This window comes from Colobus angolensis, unplaced genomic scaffold (assembly GCF_000951035.1).
Source record: "Colobus angolensis palliatus isolate OR3802 unplaced genomic scaffold, Cang.pa_1.0 Scaffold177, whole genome shotgun sequence".
Lineage (NCBI taxonomy): Eukaryota > Metazoa > Chordata > Mammalia > Primates > Cercopithecidae > Colobus > Colobus angolensis.
This window is the reverse complement of record NW_012114899.1, coordinates 4590510-4611993: the sequence shown is the minus strand read 5'-3', so window position 1 is coordinate 4611993 and position 21484 is coordinate 4590510. Positions and strand designations below refer to the sequence as shown.

At 35.0% G+C, this 21484-nt stretch overlaps 1 protein-coding gene across 14 annotated transcripts in view; it reads left to right on the top strand.

Annotated features, from left to right (window-relative positions):
- The window catches only part of PCDH15 (protocadherin-related 15), a 1021780-nt gene that overhangs the window by 676872 nt on the left and 323424 nt on the right, over positions 1-21484 (top strand). For 13 of the 14 annotated variants that reach the window (XM_011938778.1, XM_011938777.1, XM_011938779.1 and 10 more), the window contains one exon: positions 6952-7084. The exons of the other annotated variant lie outside the window; for it this stretch is intronic. In XM_011938778.1, coding sequence (XP_011794168.1) covers positions 6952-7084 — 133 coding nt within the window. The remainder of the gene's footprint in view (positions 1-6951; positions 7085-21484) is intronic. 14 annotated transcript variants of the gene reach the window in all.

The following is a 21484-nucleotide window of genomic DNA, read 5'->3' as shown; positions in this document are numbered from 1 at the left end:
ACAAACATTCATCAGACAAAAGCTTTTGTTATAAAATTTTCTTTTCATTATCACCTTCCTTACCAAAAATGTATTTTCATATCTATCATTTTTTTCACATCTCTTTTTCTTCTACTTACTGGTTTTCTTCTACCTTGTTTCATTAAGTAACCATTTCAAGCCCATAATTTGAATTAACATTTAGATAACTTCTGAACTAGACAAAATGATTTGTTCTCAATAAAAACACATCTTCTTTAGAATTTTTATCCTTAGTAGCCTTAAATTTTAGAGAATAAAGTTTTAGTGAACACCTGAGAAGCAAGAATTTCTGGGCTATCAGATATTAACATTTTACAGATGAGATCCATTCCACAGTTTTTAGAAATATGTTTCCCCATAACTTTTTCTTAACTGGAAATGACCCAGACACCCAATGAGCATCAAAAACAATTTAAAATTTTTTAATTACACAAAAAGTTTACCTACAACATTTATTCAATTTACAAATACTTGATTCATTTTAATAGTTTATCTAGATTACTCTGAAAACTGAAATATTTAGACACCATCATTTAAAGTTAGCTGTTTCCTTGTTCACTATGCCTTTTTTTAATAGCTGGTGAATGTCAGGTCCTCAACTAAATCTTAAAATTAAATATATAGGTATTTTTGCCAATAACTCACAAGAATCAGCTAAGAACATGCAATTAGTCTCATTTGTCAAAGAAGGTACACAAACCAAGATCATTTTATTTTGGCTGGGTTTATAGTTTTATAACCTTCTATGCCAAACCATGACACCTCAATTATATATAGCAGAGCCATATATAAAACCCAGACAAAAATGTATGCTGACAATTCTAAAGACATTTCTTTTTTTATTTTATCAAAAATTTTAAAGCCAGCTTGTTTATTGTGGTTTACTTAAGTCATCTGAACTTGAAAAATATTTTGGGCTTACTTATTTTATGTGTACTCTTTTATTTATAAACCAATTTCATAGACAAAAAAAAATGACCCATAATATATGAACATAAACACATTAAGACACATATAAACACACATAAAAATCCAATCCATTTTACCTTAGAACTCTAGCCATGATATAGCAATACAAACTCATTGGTTTACATAGCCACACTTTCTTTACCCCAATAGGTAATCCAGTGAAGGCTGTGAATCAACATTTTGGGTAGAACAGTTTTCATGGCAGTTTTATTTTTAAAGGCTAAACCTCCCCAGACTCCAAAGAACATTGGGACCAATCAGCACCACAAGAGACACAAAAGAACATCACATACTGACCAGGCCCAACTGCGGTTAGAGCAGTAGTGCAAAAGCCTGGATACATGGAACTCTGTCACTCTTTCCCATTCTATAGCAAACTCCAGATTCCAAAGAATACTGGAGTCAAACCGTGTTTAAGGAAAGTGAGTTTACTGAATTCTACTTTCCTCTGACTATATCAAACACACACAATCACCAACACAATCCAACTGCTGAAACAACAAATGAGCCCTAAGAGTGTCCAAACTGAAACAGTTGGGGTGCTTATTCTTTCTATTGGTTGGGCTTGATCAACCCACAAACGAACATTTCTTAGGAATTTCTCAAATTGAGAGGAGCCAATCCCACTGTCTGGTACCCACAAAAGATACACACTTGCTTACACATACACACACACCACAGTTACAAGCAAGCCCCCAAAGAGCGTTCATACTGAAATCCCCAAAAAGTGTCCATATGAACACAGGGTGATTCCCACTCTCAGTCATTTGGGCTTGTTCAACCTACAAATAAAAAATTCTTTAAAAAATTCTCAAACTGAGAGGAGGGTATCCTGCTGTCCAGGACCACAAAGGAACTGACACTCACCTATCTGGATGCTGATGTCAAATTTCAAATGCTGTTCTGACTAGACAATCAGGAATGTAGTTGGGGGTAGCTGCTGTTAGGCCAGAAAGAAACTGAAACACCTCCAGTGAAAATCAGGTGGGCAACTGCTTAGGAGGCCTTCTGAGACACTCGGCTCAAGGCCACCAAGACACAAGCAATGTGTGCCTGTCAGGTAACCAAAATCTGTCACAGGAACACTAAGGGTTCAGTTTAGATTATGCTGCTGGTAATACAAAAAGCCAATCACTGAAACAATAATTGTTGTCAAAGAAGATTTTAATCCAGTGCTGTAGCTGAGGAAATGGGTAACAATCTCAAATTCAACTCACTGACTGACTAAAATTAGTGTTTACATAGCAGGAAAGAAAAGTTAATGTGTAAGAAAACAGGAGCTAGGGAGGGGCAAGGAAACAATCATAACGATTGAGGGGTGTGACAATTGAGGGGTGTGACATTGGATGTGGTGATCTGGTGAGTTTCAGTTCTTTGATACTTTTTTTTGGGTGGCCTGAAGGTTGTTTCCTGAGAAAGGAGCTCAGATAAAACAAATGTAAGTTTCAAGCTTTAAGATCAGAAGCGTCAATTTCTATGTTTATCAAAAACCAAACAAACAAAAAACTATTTATGGGACTATTGGGTAGGTTTCAAGAGTATATAAGAAATATATTACCTCTTTTGTTCTACTTTGACCTTTATTACCAGATGAAATATAATAAAGCTTTATGATGTTCATTTTTAGAAATGGAGATTTATCTACATCATTCTGGCTATATTACAAAAATAAAATTTGTCTCATATATATTCTCAGTACTATGCATTTAGTTATGCATTTAGTACTAGCTATAAAATGTGAATACAAAATGCTTGCATAAAGTATTTTTATTTATATAGTGACTGCCCTATTTTAGTAAGTGCTTAAATGATGCTGTTGAATTACTACTATTTATTACAGCATAAACGCTATTATTTTATTGTTAATACTATTGGTATTCAATTTTAGGAAAGCTAACTCTGACACTGTGCTGACATCAGGGATAAAAAGGAGATAGCATTTTAAAAGGCAATAACCCACAAGAAGCCTGGTGCTTATTTAAACACATTGTAGGGATATGCCAGGATGTTGCAGATGAAAAATGCAAGACCTTGAGATATGATCTCCTCCAAATAACTAAGATTCACACCCAATAACGGAGAAAAACATAATTAGCAATTCTAGCTTTTGAATTATTGTGGAAAAGAACAGAAGAAGCAAAGGAGTAAGGACAGATCAAGGAGATGGTCCTGTTGGGCTAAAATTTGTCTCTGTGTTCTGTCTGGGTCTAGAGTCCTCTTTGTTTCAGCATTTTAAAGTTTTCTTCTCTGTGACAAATATCCAAGTGCCTCATACGAGTTTAAGGTCCTTATTGTAGTATTGTCACATTTTAGCCCTCTAAAATGGGAAGATAATGAAAGGGAAAGAAATAAAGAAATAAAAAAGTATGATAAGTGTAGTTTATGCTTTCAGAAGCCTTAAGACACTGATATTCTTGTAAAACCTCTATAAAGTATTATTGACCAGTAAACTGAAGATCTAAAGCATACAGAAGCAGAAAGGGGCCTAGCTTTTGTAAGAAAGCTTCGAATCTGCAGTATAGATATGTTCCAGGTCAAAAAAAAAAAAAAAAGTTAAAACATTGAGGAAGTCTCTTGGATCCAGGGTTATTGAAGACGTTAGGTGAGTTTATAGAGTTTTATCCTGAGGTAATTAAAAGAAAACCAGGTGAGTCTACATATTGTGCTTTTCATGAGATTCTGAAGCAGTGGCCTTCAAATTCTAGTTTCTATAAGTAGAACCTTGGAAATTTGTAAAAATTGTAGATTCTTGTATCCTACCCTAAAGATTATGAGACAACATGCTCAAATTCTAACACCAACATACCCCATGCTGGGGAGGGGTGAAGGAGTATCATGCCTTTGTAGGAATTTAGCCAAGTGAAAGGATTCAATTAAAATATCTACAGTATTATAAAGGATGTAACTAAGGAAAATGCAAGATTGTTTACACTATTCATAAAGTAGAATAAGTAACCTTAAGCCTTATTTTGAGTAATTTATTAATAACAAATTATAAAAGTATGTTTCATATATATGTATACATGTACTTATATATAAATATATAAACTTATTTAATCTTTATCATGACCTTAGATGTTATTATTATTTACATTTATTATGTGGAAATAATGAAACTGAAAGAAGTGATTTGCTCTAGATCACTGAGGGCAGCACCAAAATTCTAACTCAGGAATATCTGGTTACAAATTCTGTGTTCAACATCACTCACCTACTGTTATTACCAATAGTGTCGTAGGACTTGTTATGCATAGAGAATGTACTATCACAGAAAAGAAAGAGAAGAGATTCATAAAATGTTTTAAAAACTTGATCAACAACAGACGTTAAAATAAGCCAAGATCTTCGAGGGTAATATCAGGGAAAATGTTTTACATCTTGGGGCTGCTGCTTCTGGGGTCAGATCACCACCTGGCAGGATGTTAGGTCTACCTCAAAATGACAATTCATTTGTTCTCACAACATGGGAAGTGGGAATCTTTGCAGTATACTATAAATTTTGTAACTTCCCATTGTTTCGTGTTCACATTAATAATTATATAAGCAACATTTCATCATCTGTTTGAATCCATTTAAGAAATATCTGATTAATTTTATTGACAAATTTTGATACTAAATAGATAAAATCAGAGGCAGAAATGAATACAGATATTTTAACTAATTACAAAAGTTTAAAATATTTCAATTTAAAGTGAGATTACTTTAGAACAATATCATGATAAATGTAGGTATGAGGTTTTTTTTTTTTTTTTGACTCAGAGTTTCTCCTGGTCGCCCAGGCTGAAGTGCAATGGCGTGATCTCGGGTCACTGCAACCTCCACCTTCCGGGTTCAAGCAATTCTCCCTCCCGCCTCAGCCTCCTGAGTAGCTGGGATTACAGGCCACCACACCCAGCTAATTTTTGTGTTTTTTAGTAGAGATGGGGTTTCACTATGTTAGTCATGCTGGTCTTGAACTTCTGACCTCATTATCCGACCGCCTTGGCCTCCCAAAGTGCTGAGATTACAGGCGTGAGCCACCGCGCCTGACCATGAAATTTTTTAAAGTCATGGTAGCTTTTATGCTTACTATTCTATTGTTATCTATCTACTGATGATAAGCTCAAAAACAACTTGAATTTAGGTATATTATAAAGTGACAAGCTCTAAAACGAAATTTTAGTTCCCGTGTTCTGAATTTCGTTTTTTTTTTTTTCTTTTTTTTCTTGAGACGGAGTCTGGCTCTGTTACCCAGGCTGGAGTGCAGTGGTACGATCTTGGTTCACTGCAAGCTCCGCCTCCTGGGTTCACGCCATTCTCCTGCCTCAGCCTCCTGGGTAGCTGGGACCACAGGTGCCCACCTCCACGCCCGGCTAATTTTTTTTTTTTTTCCCTCTATTTTTAGTAGAGACGGGGTTTCATCGTGTTAGCCAGGATGCTCTCGATCTCCTGACCTTATGATCCACCTGATTCCCAAAGGGCTGGGATTACAGGCGTGAGCCACAGCGCCCGGGCTGAATTTCTTTTAAAAGGTTTTGAAGAGTAGAATGGTTTAGTTAATAAACTCAAATATTTTTGGTGACCATGTCTTTTAATTGAAGCATGTCATAAAGAGTTTGGGACTACTTTAAGATGTTTCTAGGCTAGGCGCGGTGCTCAGGGCTGTTATCCCAGCAGTTTGGGAGGCTGAGGTAGGTGGATCACCTGAGGTCAGGAGTTCGAGACCAGCCTGGCCAACATGGCAAAACCTCATCTCTACTAAAAATACAAAAATTAGCCGGATATGGTGACACAGGCCTGTAATCCCAGCTACTTGGGAGGTTGAGGCAGGGGTAGGGGTTGCAATGAGCAGAGATCATGCCATTGCACTCTAGCCTGGCTTGCAGAGCGACTCTCTATTTTAAATAAATAAATAAATAAATAAATAAATAAATAAATAATAAATAAATAAATAAATAAATATTCTCATCCCCAAATGGAAATTGTAACAAATGTGTTTTGAACTAAATCATGACTTTGTTAAATTCAAAGCATACATCTTAGGCAGTGGTGGTATGTTTGTATAAAATGTATGTATGCATGTGTGTATATATGTATGTGTATATATTTGTGTATATATGTGTGTGTGTGTGTGTGTACACATGTTTTTTCACAATAGAGGGCTAACCTTATAAATTTTCAGATTTCATTGATATATTTCAGCCAATGTTTCCACCTTAGAAACCTTGACTAACATGCTTCTTCAGCTTTTGTTTTATAAAAATTTCAAAGTTCAGAGATATCAAAAAAGTTGACTATGTCAATGCTAAGTTTTTTTCCTTATAATGATAAGGTATCTTGTCCTTTAAGAAAAGCTCCTGTTAATATAAGGGCTTTATTAAATTTGATTCCTAGCTTATCATATTTTGCTTTTTAGAGAAGATTTTAAAACATATTTAGTTTTGTTTGCAACTATTTTACGTAGGATTCCTTATGATCCTGACTCCTAAGATACACTTACAGTAAGCCATTGATGTCAGCAACAGAACGGATAAAACACAGCCCGTAATTTTGTGTGTGTGTTATTTTAATCAATACTCCCTCTGCTGGTTTAACAGGAAAAAAAACCCCAAGGACAGCTCTTATTACCAGATGTTTACAGGATGATTTTGCTATTAGAGAAGCATTAAAAACAAAGTCAAAAGTCAAGGCAAGTTAATTTATTAGCTTTATTTATATAGCTATTCCATTTTAATTCACACTGTTAATCTAAGTAGGAAAAACAGATACTGGAGGCAATTACTTTTACTGAGATGATTTCATAGCACCATTATACTTTGGTGGTAGTTTTATTTTTCTATCCTTTCATTTTGACTTTATTATTTTTCATAAAATTTGGAAATATTTTTCTCCAGTAAACCCAACAAGTGAATAAACAATGCAGTCTAACATTAAATGTGATGCAGATTCGTAACCATGTTGTTTGCCTCTCTTTCTCTGCAGGCACTCCATCTGCACTGTGTACATTGAAGTGCTTCCACCAAATAATCAAAGCCCTCCTCGCTTCCCACAGCTGATGTATAGCCTTGAAATTAGTGAAGCCATGAGGGTTGGTGCTGTTTTATTAAATCTACAGGTATGTTCCTTGAGGTGTGTGTGTGTGTGCGTGCACGTGTAAATTCTCAAGTGACAATCTTGGCATTTAATGAGTTTATATTTGTGTATGGAAGGAAAAACCTCACATGCTTGCCTCCACTCTAGTGAATGAAAGTTCCATCTGGAAAGGAAAGCAAGGGTAATATGGATGGAGGGTTTCCACAGCTAATCTAGTCTATTGATCACCACAGTTGAAGAACTAACATTTGGCTGGTAGGGATTAGCTGCAATCATTACAGGAGAGAATGAAGGGATTGGAAACACGTACTTGAGTATTTTGTACTTTGGATCCAAAGAGACTGCAGCTGACTATTATTTTCTGTCTTGTATGCCTTTTCTCCAGCTGGATTTATTTTTGCTGCAGTCTTGTATAGGGGAATTAACTTTGTACTCAAAGGCTGATGGTAGGCATTTTAATTCTGAGACAAGCCCCACTTCATTTCATGGCCATAGGCAAATCTTGTAATTGCTGTTTTTTATTCATTTACGAGAAGGGGGTAGTTTTAGCTGATATTTTTATTTGTAGCTAGAGATTCATGAGCATATATATTACTTGCAAGATGATAGCTTGGTGTTCACTGTTTATATATTTCTGACCAAAGTATCTTTGGCCAGGAAAAGCTCTATCTTTGAATATGCAGCTTCAAGTTGGGCTAAATCTGGTGCTGATGTATTTTCACTTTGCTATGCCAATCATAAGAATCATAAGATGATGCATTGTTTTATACATGGATGTTCAGAGAACAGAGTTTATCTTCTGGTGTTACATGGGAATTGCAGAAGTTGCTGATATGAGAATTCATGAAGCTGGCCTTGAAGCCTAGGGGAGATTTTAACATGACTGACCCAGGAAAATTCCAGCATCAATATTTATCATCAGCTGACATGACATAAGGCACAGCTACGTCTTGCTCAAATCCCATTCGAATATTAACACCCTCTCACTTAAATATGGGTGATATAAAAGTGAAGATTTTGTAGAATGTTTGTATTGAAAATGATGCAAAAATAGCAGAACACATCAATCTTATTTTTGAGATGTGGAAAGCTAACCTAATAGAAAGTAATTGATGCTTAAAATCAGTTGATTGAGTTTTCATCACTTCTAAAACAGGGCGATTTCTGTTATATCCTACTGATTACCAATAGCTACTGAAATTTTCTTGGCATTACCAAATACTTCTTTGGGTCTCTACTGTAATATTTATTCTGTTGCTTTTCTCCAGGTGCTTAGAGAGAGTGCTTTAATTGATCATTTAATATTGAAACAAAATTATATGAAGGTAGAGATATTAGTAATATGGAAATTTGGAGGATTTTAGTGAAATAATTAAAAGAAAGAGAATAAAACCTACAGTCTCTTTCGGAGAAAAAGAAGTCAAATTATTATAATGATAAAGAATAGAAAAAAACAAATATTAAGACATGTTCATTTGATGGAATAATAAGATCTTTGTCTTTACATTCATGGGAATTCATTTATTGAAGCAAGAAAAAATAGAAAAGGAAAATATATCTTACATGTGTAAGATTCAGGTCAATAAATTATACATTTTATATTTAAATATTTCTCAAGTATGTGCCTTTATGTAATTTAACTTCCTATGAAGTAAGACATAATTTTACTTGTAAAGTGGCTCAGGTTTCATTTTAATAAAATCCAGGAAGATCTAGGAAACATATTATAGTTCAATAATTCTCCATGTGAGTTAAAGATGAAAAGAAGTTAGCCTTTTTCACATTTCAAATTTCTCTGGTACAAAGGCTGAAAAAACACTTGAAATGACATTTCTGTTCACCCTTTGTGCTTCTGGTAGAAGGAAAAGAAAGGATGCCAACTGTAGTGGCAGTCTCTATTAGAAAGAACAAGGGTGATACCATGACGGTACTTTTCACAGGCCACTAACCACCCACTTTTGTTCATGATCAACTGAGACTGCATTTAAGCTGGTGACCTAAAAGTTGAAAAGCTTACATCAAATTACTCTTCAAAAGTCTTCTAATAAGAAGATGCAGTAGAGGTACTCTGGCTGCCTCCGTCCTCATCCTTTTCACACTCTAGCACTACCTACTGCTGACTCACTGCTCAATTTGGAAGACAGAATTTGTGGGGAAATATAGTTTTGAAGATAGCAGCAAATTGGCTTCAAACTAATCTGTTTTGATGGAGATCTAAGTGGTCTCTTTTCAGACAACAATTCTTGTTTCCCCCCCCCCACTTCCGCTTTTAAGAATGGGCCTTTTATGGTATCTAAAAGGTGTTCGAGAAGCAGTAATTTTCCTCAGTGCATGAATGCTGTTTTGCCTGACAGCTGTATTGATGGCGTTCACTTGAGGAAAATATTACTAGAGCTTTCTCAAACCTGTTATGCTGATCAAGGTTAGTTATAGGTAGATGTTTTTCCTCCAGAGTTCTGACCGGCCAGTGAAACTTGTCACAGTCAAATGCTGGAGCCTACCATGGCGAAATCATGAGAGCCAGTTGTGTGCATCTCTTCCTGACTCTGTGTGCAGTTATGTCTTGTTACCAGCTAAACATTGCTATGGTGGGCATACTTATGCCACAGAAATCATCAAATACAACAAATCAGTGTCTAGCACTTCAAAGTTTTTTTGTTAAGCATTCCTCAGCATACCACCCAATACAGAGCGAATTCCCTCAAGTATTTACATCACCAGAGTATGTTCACTCAAGCAGCTTCCTCCCTCTTTGTCTCTCTGAATTTTTTTCATCAATTTTTATCATACTAAAGAGAGGCAAGGATACTAAATAAAACTATGTTTTATACTCAAATATTCAAGTATTTCTCTTCTTCACAAAAGCATTATTTCCTTCCAAATTACCTTTTCATGTAACTCTCATTCCATTTGGCCCACCCCACCACCATTTGCATATTTCTCCTTTTTTAGACATAAAGTTTCCATGTGTCATCTCTGCCATCTCATCCCATAAAATAGTAACACAGTTGACCCTTGAACAACCCAAGTTTGAAATGCACAGATCTACTTATATGCAGCTTTTTTGAGAAATATAATATAAATCCTGCCTATTTGGAGAGCCAACGTTTTGTATACAAAGGGTTCCATAAGACCCACTGTGGGACTTCAGTATGTGTGGATTTTTTATGTACTCAGACGTCCTGGAACCAGTCCTCTGTTTACCTCCAGGGAGATGTAATTAACGCTTAGTGTGGCTCTTAATATGGGGTCGGGCACTGTTTATTTACTTTAAATTCTTTGCTTATGGTATCATTAAGGATAGTTAGCTCATATTATGGACACATACACAAACTCAAATTCTCAGTGATTTAAAACAAATAATATATATTTCTTACTCACACTGTATGTCCATCATGGATCATCTCCAGCTCTGCTTTTCATCATTTGTACTTCCCTTCAGAATAATGGAGCAGCTTCTATCTAGGGAAATGTTTTTCTAATAACAAACAAAGTATAAATTTAAAAAATGGGTTAGTTCATAGAGTTTGATAAATTAGTGTTCAACAAGTTATCTTAATTCAAATTATTACTTGTTTTTACCATATGTATTGATCGTTTATTTGAGCTTATTTCTAATTTTTTACTTACAAACCAAGATATGTTACTGAACGTCAGCTGTGTTAACTTTCTTTTAAGAGGCTATATTTCTTTGACAAATGTATAATGCATCATTTGACTTGGTCATTAACCTGACCCAAACAAACAAGTGAATCTTACTATCGTTATCATCAGGAAAATGAAAAAAATGAGACTCAGAAACAGAAAAGTTTATGAGCCACATTAGTTTTTCTCGTTTTGATTAAAAACTCAGGACACTATCCACTACATCACATTCTTTTAGATTAGGCTGTAGAGAACTATTATATTTATTTTACCTGTTTTGGGAAGGATGTAAATGTTTTGTATTACATTTGTTCTGTATTTTCCAAAGGTTAATTTTGTGATGTTATATTGGGGTAAATGTACTAATGTTTAAAAATATATACATTTGTTTTAAGGCTCTTATGAAGAAACACTTTAGAGAAATATGAATTGACTGTTTTCCTCACTTGGAGATTATAGAATAGAATACAGATGAAAACCTGAACAAAGCACAGTTGAGCAAAAGTTATTAATTTCTCAGATTTTATCTCAAAAAGTTTCTGATTCTGAGTGCAATACTCCTAAAAATCCAAGTAAGAGAGGTCTCAAATAGTACTAGATAACATTATTTTATAAATAGATGAGGTTGAAATTTTTGCTAGTCAAGTGTTATTATAGAAAAAGTCTGGCTAAGATTGAGAGAAGAAAATCCAAGAGAAATTCACCTAAAAAGGGGAGATCACCATTCAATACTCTAATCGAATAGCTGCTTAGATTTGAGTCAGTACAACTAAAACAGGGGAGAGAACATTGGAGAGAAATGTGGTGGTGGACTGGGCAGTTGACAAGAAAGCATGAGCTGTCCCCTTGAAGATCTTGCCCAGTATTGTAGGTGAGATCGATCCTGCCTGGATCCATAAATCTCAGAGTTTGTGCTTCTAATTATAAATTATAAAATAAAGAACACTGCAACATGTGAAGAAGAGAGGTATGCATATCAAGATGTAAGACAAGAGGCTACCACCACCTGGACATTAACTAAAAGATACATTAGAATTCCATAAGGCGCCACTAGTTCACAGGATTGTTGCTTGATATTGAGCCTCTTAACAGTGGAATTTACTGGGAGTCATTCTTCTAGCACAGTAATCCTAGAGCAACCTCAATACAGATAATTCCTTTAACAAATACATTTTTTTCTGTCTTCATCTTCTCTATCCCAGCAACAGAGGGAAAATAAAAGGAAAAAAGACAAGAACATGTGTGAGATGAGCACATCCACCCACCTTGTTCCCAGTCCTTAGAAACAAAATTAGTTTCAAAATAATGAAGAAAATAATGAAAAAATAATGAGTAAGGCATCATATTAATTAAAATGAGGCAGTTTTGCAAAATAACAATTATAGATATAAATTGAGACATCATTGATGAAACCAGCTACACAACAGAAATGGAGATGATCAATACAAAAGCCTGAAAGCATCTTAGACTGTTTCATTTTATTCTTAAGGAGTTGATATTCCATATTCAAACTGAGTATAATACAATGCGGGCTTGGACTTTTGTGTTTACAACAAAAGCAAGAGAAAGGAAAAGATTTGGAAACTTTATGAAGGTACTATAAGAGTTAACAATTAAATATCAAACGAAATATTCAGCTGGCCCTGCCTCACTCCATTTCTAGACTCCTAATTGGATATTTTCCTACATTGTGCATTGAGCAAAGTTATAAAGTACACTATTCTCAAGGCCTTGATATTTGTTCCGACATGGCTTATTTACTGTAAAATTCTTAGTTCTTTTAGCACTTCTACAAATAGTCAAAATATGCAGTTATCAGCAGTGAGTGTGTGCCTGATTGAAAAGAAAAATCACTCACGAACTAGTGTTGAATCAAATGATCCATTCACCTACTACTAGTGAGGTCATCCCTAGAGAAATTCAACCACAATTTGCCAAATGGATAAAAATGTATATATGGGGAATGGAATAAAAGTATGACATTCTTTGCACTTAATATGTTCCTTTAGGAGTGAAGGATTGGGAATTAGGAGAAGATAAAAACTGGCAATTTTCCTTTGACTTAAAATGTTTTTCTTATTGTTCTCTCTCTTTCTTTTTTTCTTTTTTTTTGGCTGCTACTTTCTCATTTATGTTAACCTATTGACTTACATCTGAAAATGAGTGGTAGTGAAAACAATTTACTTGAAATATGTCCGTATTGATTTTAAAATAACAAAGAACACATATAGTGAAGCACAGATTGACCAAGTACAGTTCCTGGGTAAAATGGCTTGTATTTTGAGAGACAAGTAAGATAGAGTACTTTTTGCATTTTAAAAGGTGTGTAAGAAACATGTAAACAAACAAAAATATGGAACCAAACGACGAAAATTGAAGAATAATATGCAGAATCCATGTGTGAACCACAAAGCCTACAATGTTTACATTTGAGCTTTTACTTTTTTTGTGAAAGGTCAGATGTACTGACCCTTTCAGTATGACATTGATAATCATTCAAAAATAAACAGAAAGTGTCCATTATATTTATGCAAAGTATAAAACCAACTTTATAATGGAAAATATATTTTTAAAAACGTTTATACTCCTATAATGCAGCATTAGTTTATTATATTAAATTGGATTAAGGGATCATTTAACCATGTCAAAGATGTATCTCACATTAGCTAGCTAAAAATACAAGCAGGATCACGTGTCAAGAATATATTCAATAAATATTTGCTAAAATAATAGGGATTATCTTATCCTTTGTATTTAAAGTACATAAGGAGGCAGAATTTTAAGTGGTTGGTTAATAGGAGGGAGGTTGGTTGTGTGTAGGGTAGGGAAGAGGAGATTAAATGAGATAGCAGGTAAATTGCAAAGAGTTTGAAATGTAGAAAAAAGTGTTTGAGAGGCCGAGGGGGTTGGATCACCTGAGGTCAGGAGTTCCAGACCCATCTAGCCAATATGGTGAATCCCTGTCTCAACTAAAAATACAAAAATTAGCTGAGCGTATTGGTGCATGCTTGTAATCCCAGATACTTGGGAGGCTGAGGCAGGAGAATCAGTTGCACCTGGGAGGCGGAGGTTACAATGAGCTGAGATCACGCAATTGCACACTAGCTGGGCCACAGAGCCAGACTCCGTCTCAAAATATATAATAATAATAATAATAATAAATGGTAGTTCTTTTTATTCCAATTTTTGAAAAGGAGCCTGTTTTCCTGTTAACTCATAAACTCATAAAACATTTTAGGGTGAACAAGAAGATACTGGGCATTTGCAATAATGGATTTAAAAAAGTGAAATATAAAGGAATATAGGGGAATGGAGACATTCCAAGAAATATCATCCACTTTATGATTTTACTAGCTCTTCTATTGAGAAAGAAAGGTCACTTGCAATTTAAAGAACAAACTGACACTTTGGATGCTCAAGATACAGATGGCTAAGCGATCAATATTAATAATAAAAGCATCAGTACCTAATTTTAATTGATACTACCATAAGCCAGGAACTATACTAAGCACTTGAAAGCTTCTTCATTTTTAATATTCCCAACAAGTAGAAGTAACTTTTCCTATGTCAAATAGAACCCTGTTGCAGATGTCGTATTCAAATGCAAGCTGTTCTACCCTATACTCTCTGTACTACTATTCTATGCTGTCTTCTCTAAGGACCGAAATTTCCTTATTCCCTTCAGCTTTGCTTAGACTTGCCAACAATCCCTTCAATAGCAAAGTACATCTACCTACAAGGTGAATCATTATTTTTCTTTCAAACATCCACTTGATAAGCCTTGATTTAATTTTTTTGTGGTTCTTCATGATTCTTTACAAAAGTGAAATAAAATTATTATACAGAAAGTGTCCACTGACACTGAGAACATACAAATTTTGCTACTTCTTTAAAACTTCTGGTTCCACCTACCAGTGAAGTGACTCGCTCTAGTGCTTTGATTCTCTTTCCTTTTCCTGGCTTTTCCTTGCTGGAAACTGCAATAACAGGTATGACCACTTAGAGATAAATAGCAGAAGAAAATAGAAAATGGTGAGAAACAGACCGAGAAGGTGAATGTTGCCACCTCCAGTTACCTGAAGGAAAACAATACAATACAAAACAAAACAAAACAAACACATACACATTTGACTAACGCACGAATCGGGTGTAAGTCTAAAAAGGTGTTTTGTCAACTTGCAGAATGTTTTTTCCTTTAATCTTTATCCATTCTTCTCATTTTTTAAATAGTTTCAAGAAGCCATGGAATTTAATGTCTGTGCCTCAAGGAATTATTATTTTTAGCTCTGAAGAAAAATTTCTGCTGCCTTGATCTCACAACAGAATTGATCTTATTCCAAAACAGTTTGAATTAAATGCAAACTGTCTTACAGCATGACCCTCTGCATTAACAGGTCCTGTCAGAGGTATTAATTTGTTTTTCTGATATCTTTGAAAGGTCGTAGAAATTTCAGGGTTTTTACTTCTCTTTACTTTTTTTGATGAGTATTTCTGGTAAAATAGGAGCATTTTTGCTCTGAAGATGATACAGGAGTTTATGATTCATGAATGTTTCACAGCTGGTTCAGGTACAGTGTGCATGAATCATAGGCACTGCACCGTACAATTTATAATGTCATTTATATTACAAGGATTACTTTGGATATTTGCAATTCGCTCTTTTGCAATCAAAGATGCTTTTCTTATTTGTTTTTTCAGATTTCATTATGTTTATTTCACTGGCAATACCCTTTTCCATCTTGTTCATCTGGCAAATTCCTACATATCTTTTATTATTGTAGTTGTAATAAAAATATGGAATACAATACTTACCGTTACAACCACCTTTAAGTATACAATTCAGTGGCATTAAGTACAGTCACATTTTTTGTGCAACATTATCACCAACTGTTTCCAGAACTTTCTCATCCTCCCAAACTGAAACTCTATACCCAGTAAACACTAACTCCCCAAACACCTGCCCGCAGCTCCTGGCACCCACCATATAACTTTCTGTCTCTATTAATTTGACTATTTTAGCTACCTTAAAGTGGAATCATATAGTATGTGTCCTTTTGTGTCTGACTTATTTCATTTAGCAAAATATATTTTTTGTTTTACTTTTAATTTTGCCATCCGTTATTTTTCCCTTTTTATTTGGATTCAAAGAGTAAATGTACAAGTTTATTATATGGGTATATCACATGATGCTGATGTTTGGGGTACAACTAATCCTGCCAACAAGGTAGGTAGCATATCACCCAACAGTTGGTTTTTCCAGCCTTGCTACTCTCCCTCTCAGCTAGCCGCCTCTAGTAGTCCCCAGTGTCTTTCGTTAACAAGTTTATGTCCACATGTATGCAACATTTAGTTCTCACTTGTAAGTGAGAATATGCAATATTTGTTGTTCTATTTCTGTGTTAATTCAGTTAGGATGGTGGCCTCCAGCTGCATCCAAGTTGCTACAAAGGACACGATTTCCTTTTTTATGGCTGTATAGTATTCTGTAACATATATGTGCCACATTTTCTTTATATGCTCCACCACCGATGGGCACCTAGGTTGATTCCATTTCCTTGCTATCATGAAGAGTATTGCTATGAGCATACAAGTGCCTGTGTCTTTTCGGTCAATTTATTTTCTTTTGGGTGGCATTGCTGGGTCAGATGGTAGTTCTATTTTTAGTTCTTTGAGAAATCTCCGAACAGATTTCCACTGTGGCTGAACTAATTTACATTCCCACCAAGAGTATGTAAGTATTCCATTTTCTCTGCAACCTCACATCATCTGTTGTTGTTTTACTTTTAAATAGTAGCCACCCTGACTGGTGTGAGTAGGTATCTCATAGTGGTTTTGATTTGCATTTCTCTGATGATTAGTGATATTAAGCTTTTTCTCATATATTTCTTGGCTACTTGTATCCCTGTTCGCTGAGAAGTGCCTATTCATGTCTTTTACTTTCGTTTTGATGGAATTATTTGCTTTTGCTTGTTTAATTCTTTAAGCTACGTGTAGATTCTGAATATAAGACCTTTGTCAGATGCATATTTTGGGAATATTCTCTCCTGTTCTGCAGGTTATCTGTTCACTCTGTCGATGGTTTCTTTTGCTGTGCAGAAGCTCTTTAGTTTAATTAGGTCTAAATTATCAATGTTTGTTTTTGTTGCAGTTGCTTTCGAGGACTTAGTCATAAATCCTTTGCAAAGAGCGATGTCCAGAATAGTGTTTCCTAGGTTTTTTTCCAGGATTCTTATAGTTTTAGTTCTTATGTTAAAATATTTAAGACATCTTGAGTTAATTTTTGTATGTAATAAAAAGTAGGTATCCAATTTCATTCTTCTGCATATAGCTCACCAGCTGTTCAAGTTCCATTTATTGAATAGGGAGTACTTTTCACACTGTTTATTTTTGTCAAGTGTTCCTTTTTTGGCAGTTTTGTAGTTCTTCCTGCAGATATCTTTACCTCCTTGGTTAGATTTATGCCTAGGTATTTTACTTTTTTTGTGGTTGTTGTAAATCGAATTGTGTTCTTGATTTGGTTCTTAGTTATTGGTGTATAGAACTGCTACGGATTTTTGTTCATTGATTGTATCCTGATACCTTGCTAAATTGTTGATCAGTTCTAATAACTTACTGAGAGAGCCTCTAGGGTTTCCTAGGTCTAAAATCATATCACCAGTGAAGAGAGATAGTCTGATTTTTTTTTCACTGTTTGGATGCTTTTGTTTCTTCCTCTTGCTTCCAACAAATTATGAAAAAAAAAATGTTTAACATCTGACTAGTACTTCCAGTGTTGTCCTGAATAGGAGTGGTGAGACAAGGCCTCTTTGTCTTGATCCACTTCCAAGAGGAATGCTTGCAGTTCTGATCATTCAGTGTGATGCTGCCTATGGGTTTGTTGTAGATAGCTTTTATTATTTTGAGGTATATACCTCTGATGCCTAGTTTCTGGAGGGATTTTACCATGAAGGGATGTTAAATTATGCTGAAAGCTTTTTCTACATCTCTCGAGGCGATCATATGGTTTTAGTTTAAATTGTGTTAATGTGATCGGATCACATTTACTGATTTGCATATGTTGAAATACGATGAAACAACCTTGAATCTCAGGAATTAACCCTACGTGACCCTCGTAAATTAAATATTTGATGTATTGTTAAATTTGATGTGTAAATAAGTATTTTGCTGAGAATTAATTTGATGGAACATGAAATAACTTTTAAGTGTGGCATTTAGGCCATGTCTGTGTCCTTCAGAGACATGGGCCAGTAGTTTTAGTGTGTGTGTGTGTGTGTGTGTGTGTGTCTTTGCCAGGTTTTGCTATTAGGTGATGCAGGCTTCGTAGAATGAGTTAGGTAGGAATCCCCCCTCCTTGATTCTTTGGAATAGTTTTAGTAGAATTACTATCAGCTCTTCTTTGGACCTCTGGTAGAACTCAGCTGTTAATCTATGTGGACTGGGTCTCATTATTATTATTATTAAATTTGGTTATTAGGTTTTTTATTACTGATTCACTTTTCAAACTCAATATTGGTCTCATCGGTGTTTCAATTTCTTCCTGATTCAATCTCGAGAGGTTGTGTGTTTCCAGGAATTTATCCATTTCCTCTAGATTTTCTAGTATGTGTGTATAGAAATATTCATAGTTGTCTATGAGGGTGTTTTGTATTTCTGTGTGATCGGCTGTGACATTACACAACTTTTGTCATTTCTGATTGTGCTTACTTGAATTTTTCTTTTTTTCTCTTTATTAATCTGTCTATTGATCTTGTTTATTCTGGTAAAGAACCAACTATGAAACTATGGTTTCATTTATCCTTTGTGTGGAATTTGGGGTCTCAATTTCATTCAGTTCAAGTCTAATTAGAGTTATCTTATTTTCCTTCTATGTTTGGGATTCATTTGTTCTTGTTTATCTACTTCCTCTAGTATGATGTTTGATCATTAATTTGAGATCATTCTAACTTTTTGAGGTAGGCATTTATCACTATAAATGTTCCTCTTAACATTGCTTTTGCAGCATCCCAGAGATTTTTGTATGTTGTTTCTGTTTTGATTTATTTCAAAAAATTTTTTTTATGTTTCTGACTTGATGTTGTTGTTTACTTAAAAGTCGTTCAGGAGCAAGCTGTTTAATTTCCATGTAATCATGGGGTTTTGAGAAATATTATTGGTATTGCTTTCTATTTTTATTCCACTGTGGTCCAAGAATATGGGTGCTATGATTTCTTTTTTTTTTTTTTTTAATTTGTTGAGATTTGCTTTATGACTGAGCATGTAGTAAATCTTGGAGTATATTCCATGTGCAGATGAGAAGAATGTATATTTTGTGGTGCATAGGTGGTATTCTATAGATGCATATTGGATCCAATTGCTCAAGTGTTGAGTTTATGTCCAGCATTTCTTTGTTGGTTTTCTGCCTTGACAGTCTGTCTAATGCTGTCAGTGGGGTCTTGATCTCCCCCGCTGTTATTGTGTGACTGTCTAAGTCTTTGTATAGGTCTAGAAGTACTAGTTTTGTGAATCCAGACTCTACAATATGGGGTGTGTATATATTCTAGGTTAAATCTTCTTTTTGAATTGAACCCTTTATCATTATGTTGTTCCTTTCTTTTTTTTTTTGTTTTTTGTTTTTTGTTTTTGGTGTTTTTAGTTTAATCTCTGTTTTATCTGATATGAAAATAGTAATCCCTGTTCTTTTTCTTTTCTATTTGCATGGTAGATCTTACTCCAATCCTTTACTTTGAGCCTTTGTGTATCATTACATGAAAGCTTGGTCTCTTGGAGACAGCAGCCACATGGGTCTTGTGTTTCGTTTTGTTTCTAATCCAGCTTGCCACTCTGTACCTTTAAAGTGCGGTATTTAGGCCATTTATGTACTAGTATGTGAAATTATGTACCATTTCACATACTGATATGTGAAATTTTGATTCTATCATTAAGTTGTTAGCTGGTAACTTTTTAGTTTCTATTTTGTGGTTGCTTTATAGGGTCTGTGGGCTATGTACTTAAGTATGTTTTTGTGGTAGCAGATATGGCTCTTTGTTCCCATGTTTAGAACTACTTTAGGATCTCTTGTGAGGCTTTCTACTAATAACACATTTTCTTAGTACGTGCTTGTCAGGAAAAGATTTTATTTCTCATTTGCTTAAGAAGCTTAATTTGATGGAATATGAAATTCTTGGTTGGAATATGAAATTCTTGGTTGGAATTTGCTTTCTTTAAGCATGCTGAAAATAGGTCCCCAGGCTCCCCTGGCTTGTAAGTCTTCTGATCAGAAGTCTGCTTCAGACTGATGGGGTTACCTTTGTAGGTGATCTTTCCTTTTTCTCTAGCTGCCTTTAAGTATGAGTTGAATAATGAGAACATAGGGACACAGGGAGGGGAACATCACACACCAGGGCCTGTCATGGGGTGGAAGGCTAGGGGAGGGATAGTATTAGGAGAAATACCTAATGTAGATGGTTGGTTGATGGGTGCAGCAAACCACCATGGCACATGTATACTTATATAACAAACCAGCATGTTCTGCACATGTATCCCATAACTTAAAGTATAATAATAATAATAATAGTAATGAAAACAGAATGAAATTTGCTATTTTGATCATACTGTTAAAAAAAAAAAAAGAAATTTTCTTTAGTATTGACCTTGGACAGTCAGATGGCTGTATACACTCGTGATGTCATTTTATATAGTATCTCACAGATGTTCTCTTGATTTCTTGTTTCTGGATGTCTACCTTTCTGACAAGATCAGGGAAATTTTCTTGAATTTTTCCCTCAAATGTAATTTTCACATTGTTTTCTTTTTCTCTTTCTCTCTCAGAAATGCCAATAATTAATAGGTTTGGTTGTTTTACATAATCCCATATTTCTTGAAGACATTGTGCCTTTTTTTCGTTTTTTTTTTTTTTGAGAAAGTCTTACTCTGTTGCCCAGGCTGGAGTGCAGTGGTGTGATCTCAGCTCACTGCAAACTCCGCCACCTGGGTTCATGCCATTCTCCTGCCTCAGCCTCCCAAGTACCTGGGACTACAGGCTCCTGCCACCACACCCAGATCATTTTTTGTGTTTTTAGTAGAGACGGGGTTTCACCATGTTAGCCAGGATGGTCTTGATCTCCTGACCTTGTGATCCGCCCACCTTGGCCTTTCAAAGTGCTGGGATTACAGGCCTGAGCCACTGCACCCGGCCAAGACACTGTACGTTTTTTTAAATTCTTTTTTTTCTTTATTTTTGTCTGACTGAGTTACTTCAGAAGACTTATCTTCAAGCTCTTAAATTCTCTTATCTGATAGAGCAAATCTATTAATAAAGCTTTTGATTATATTTTAAAATTCCTCAAGAGTTTTGCAATTCCAGAAGCTGTGATTGATTACTGTTTAAGACGTTTATTTTTTCCTTTAATTCCTGAATTGCTTTAGAATTTTTTTGTGTGTCAGTTTTCAAGTTTGTTTTGGATCTTATTGAATTTCTTTGCAATCCATGTTTTATATTATTTATCTGTCATTTCTGTGTTTCCATTTTGGTTAGGGATCGTTGCTTAAAAGCTAGCAGAATCCTTTAGTGGTATCACTACATTCAGATTGTCACGATGCCAAAATTCTTGCACTGATGTTTTCTTATCTGGAGACACTGGCACTTTTACTTTCTGTAACTTTTTCATGCAGGTGGGATATTTTCTTTATTCTTTCTTTCTTTTTATCAACTGGATATCAGTTTGCTGGTGTTCTCCTCTCCAGGATCTGGGGTATTCTTCATAATTCCATTGGATTCACATTTTTCTTCTTAAATTAA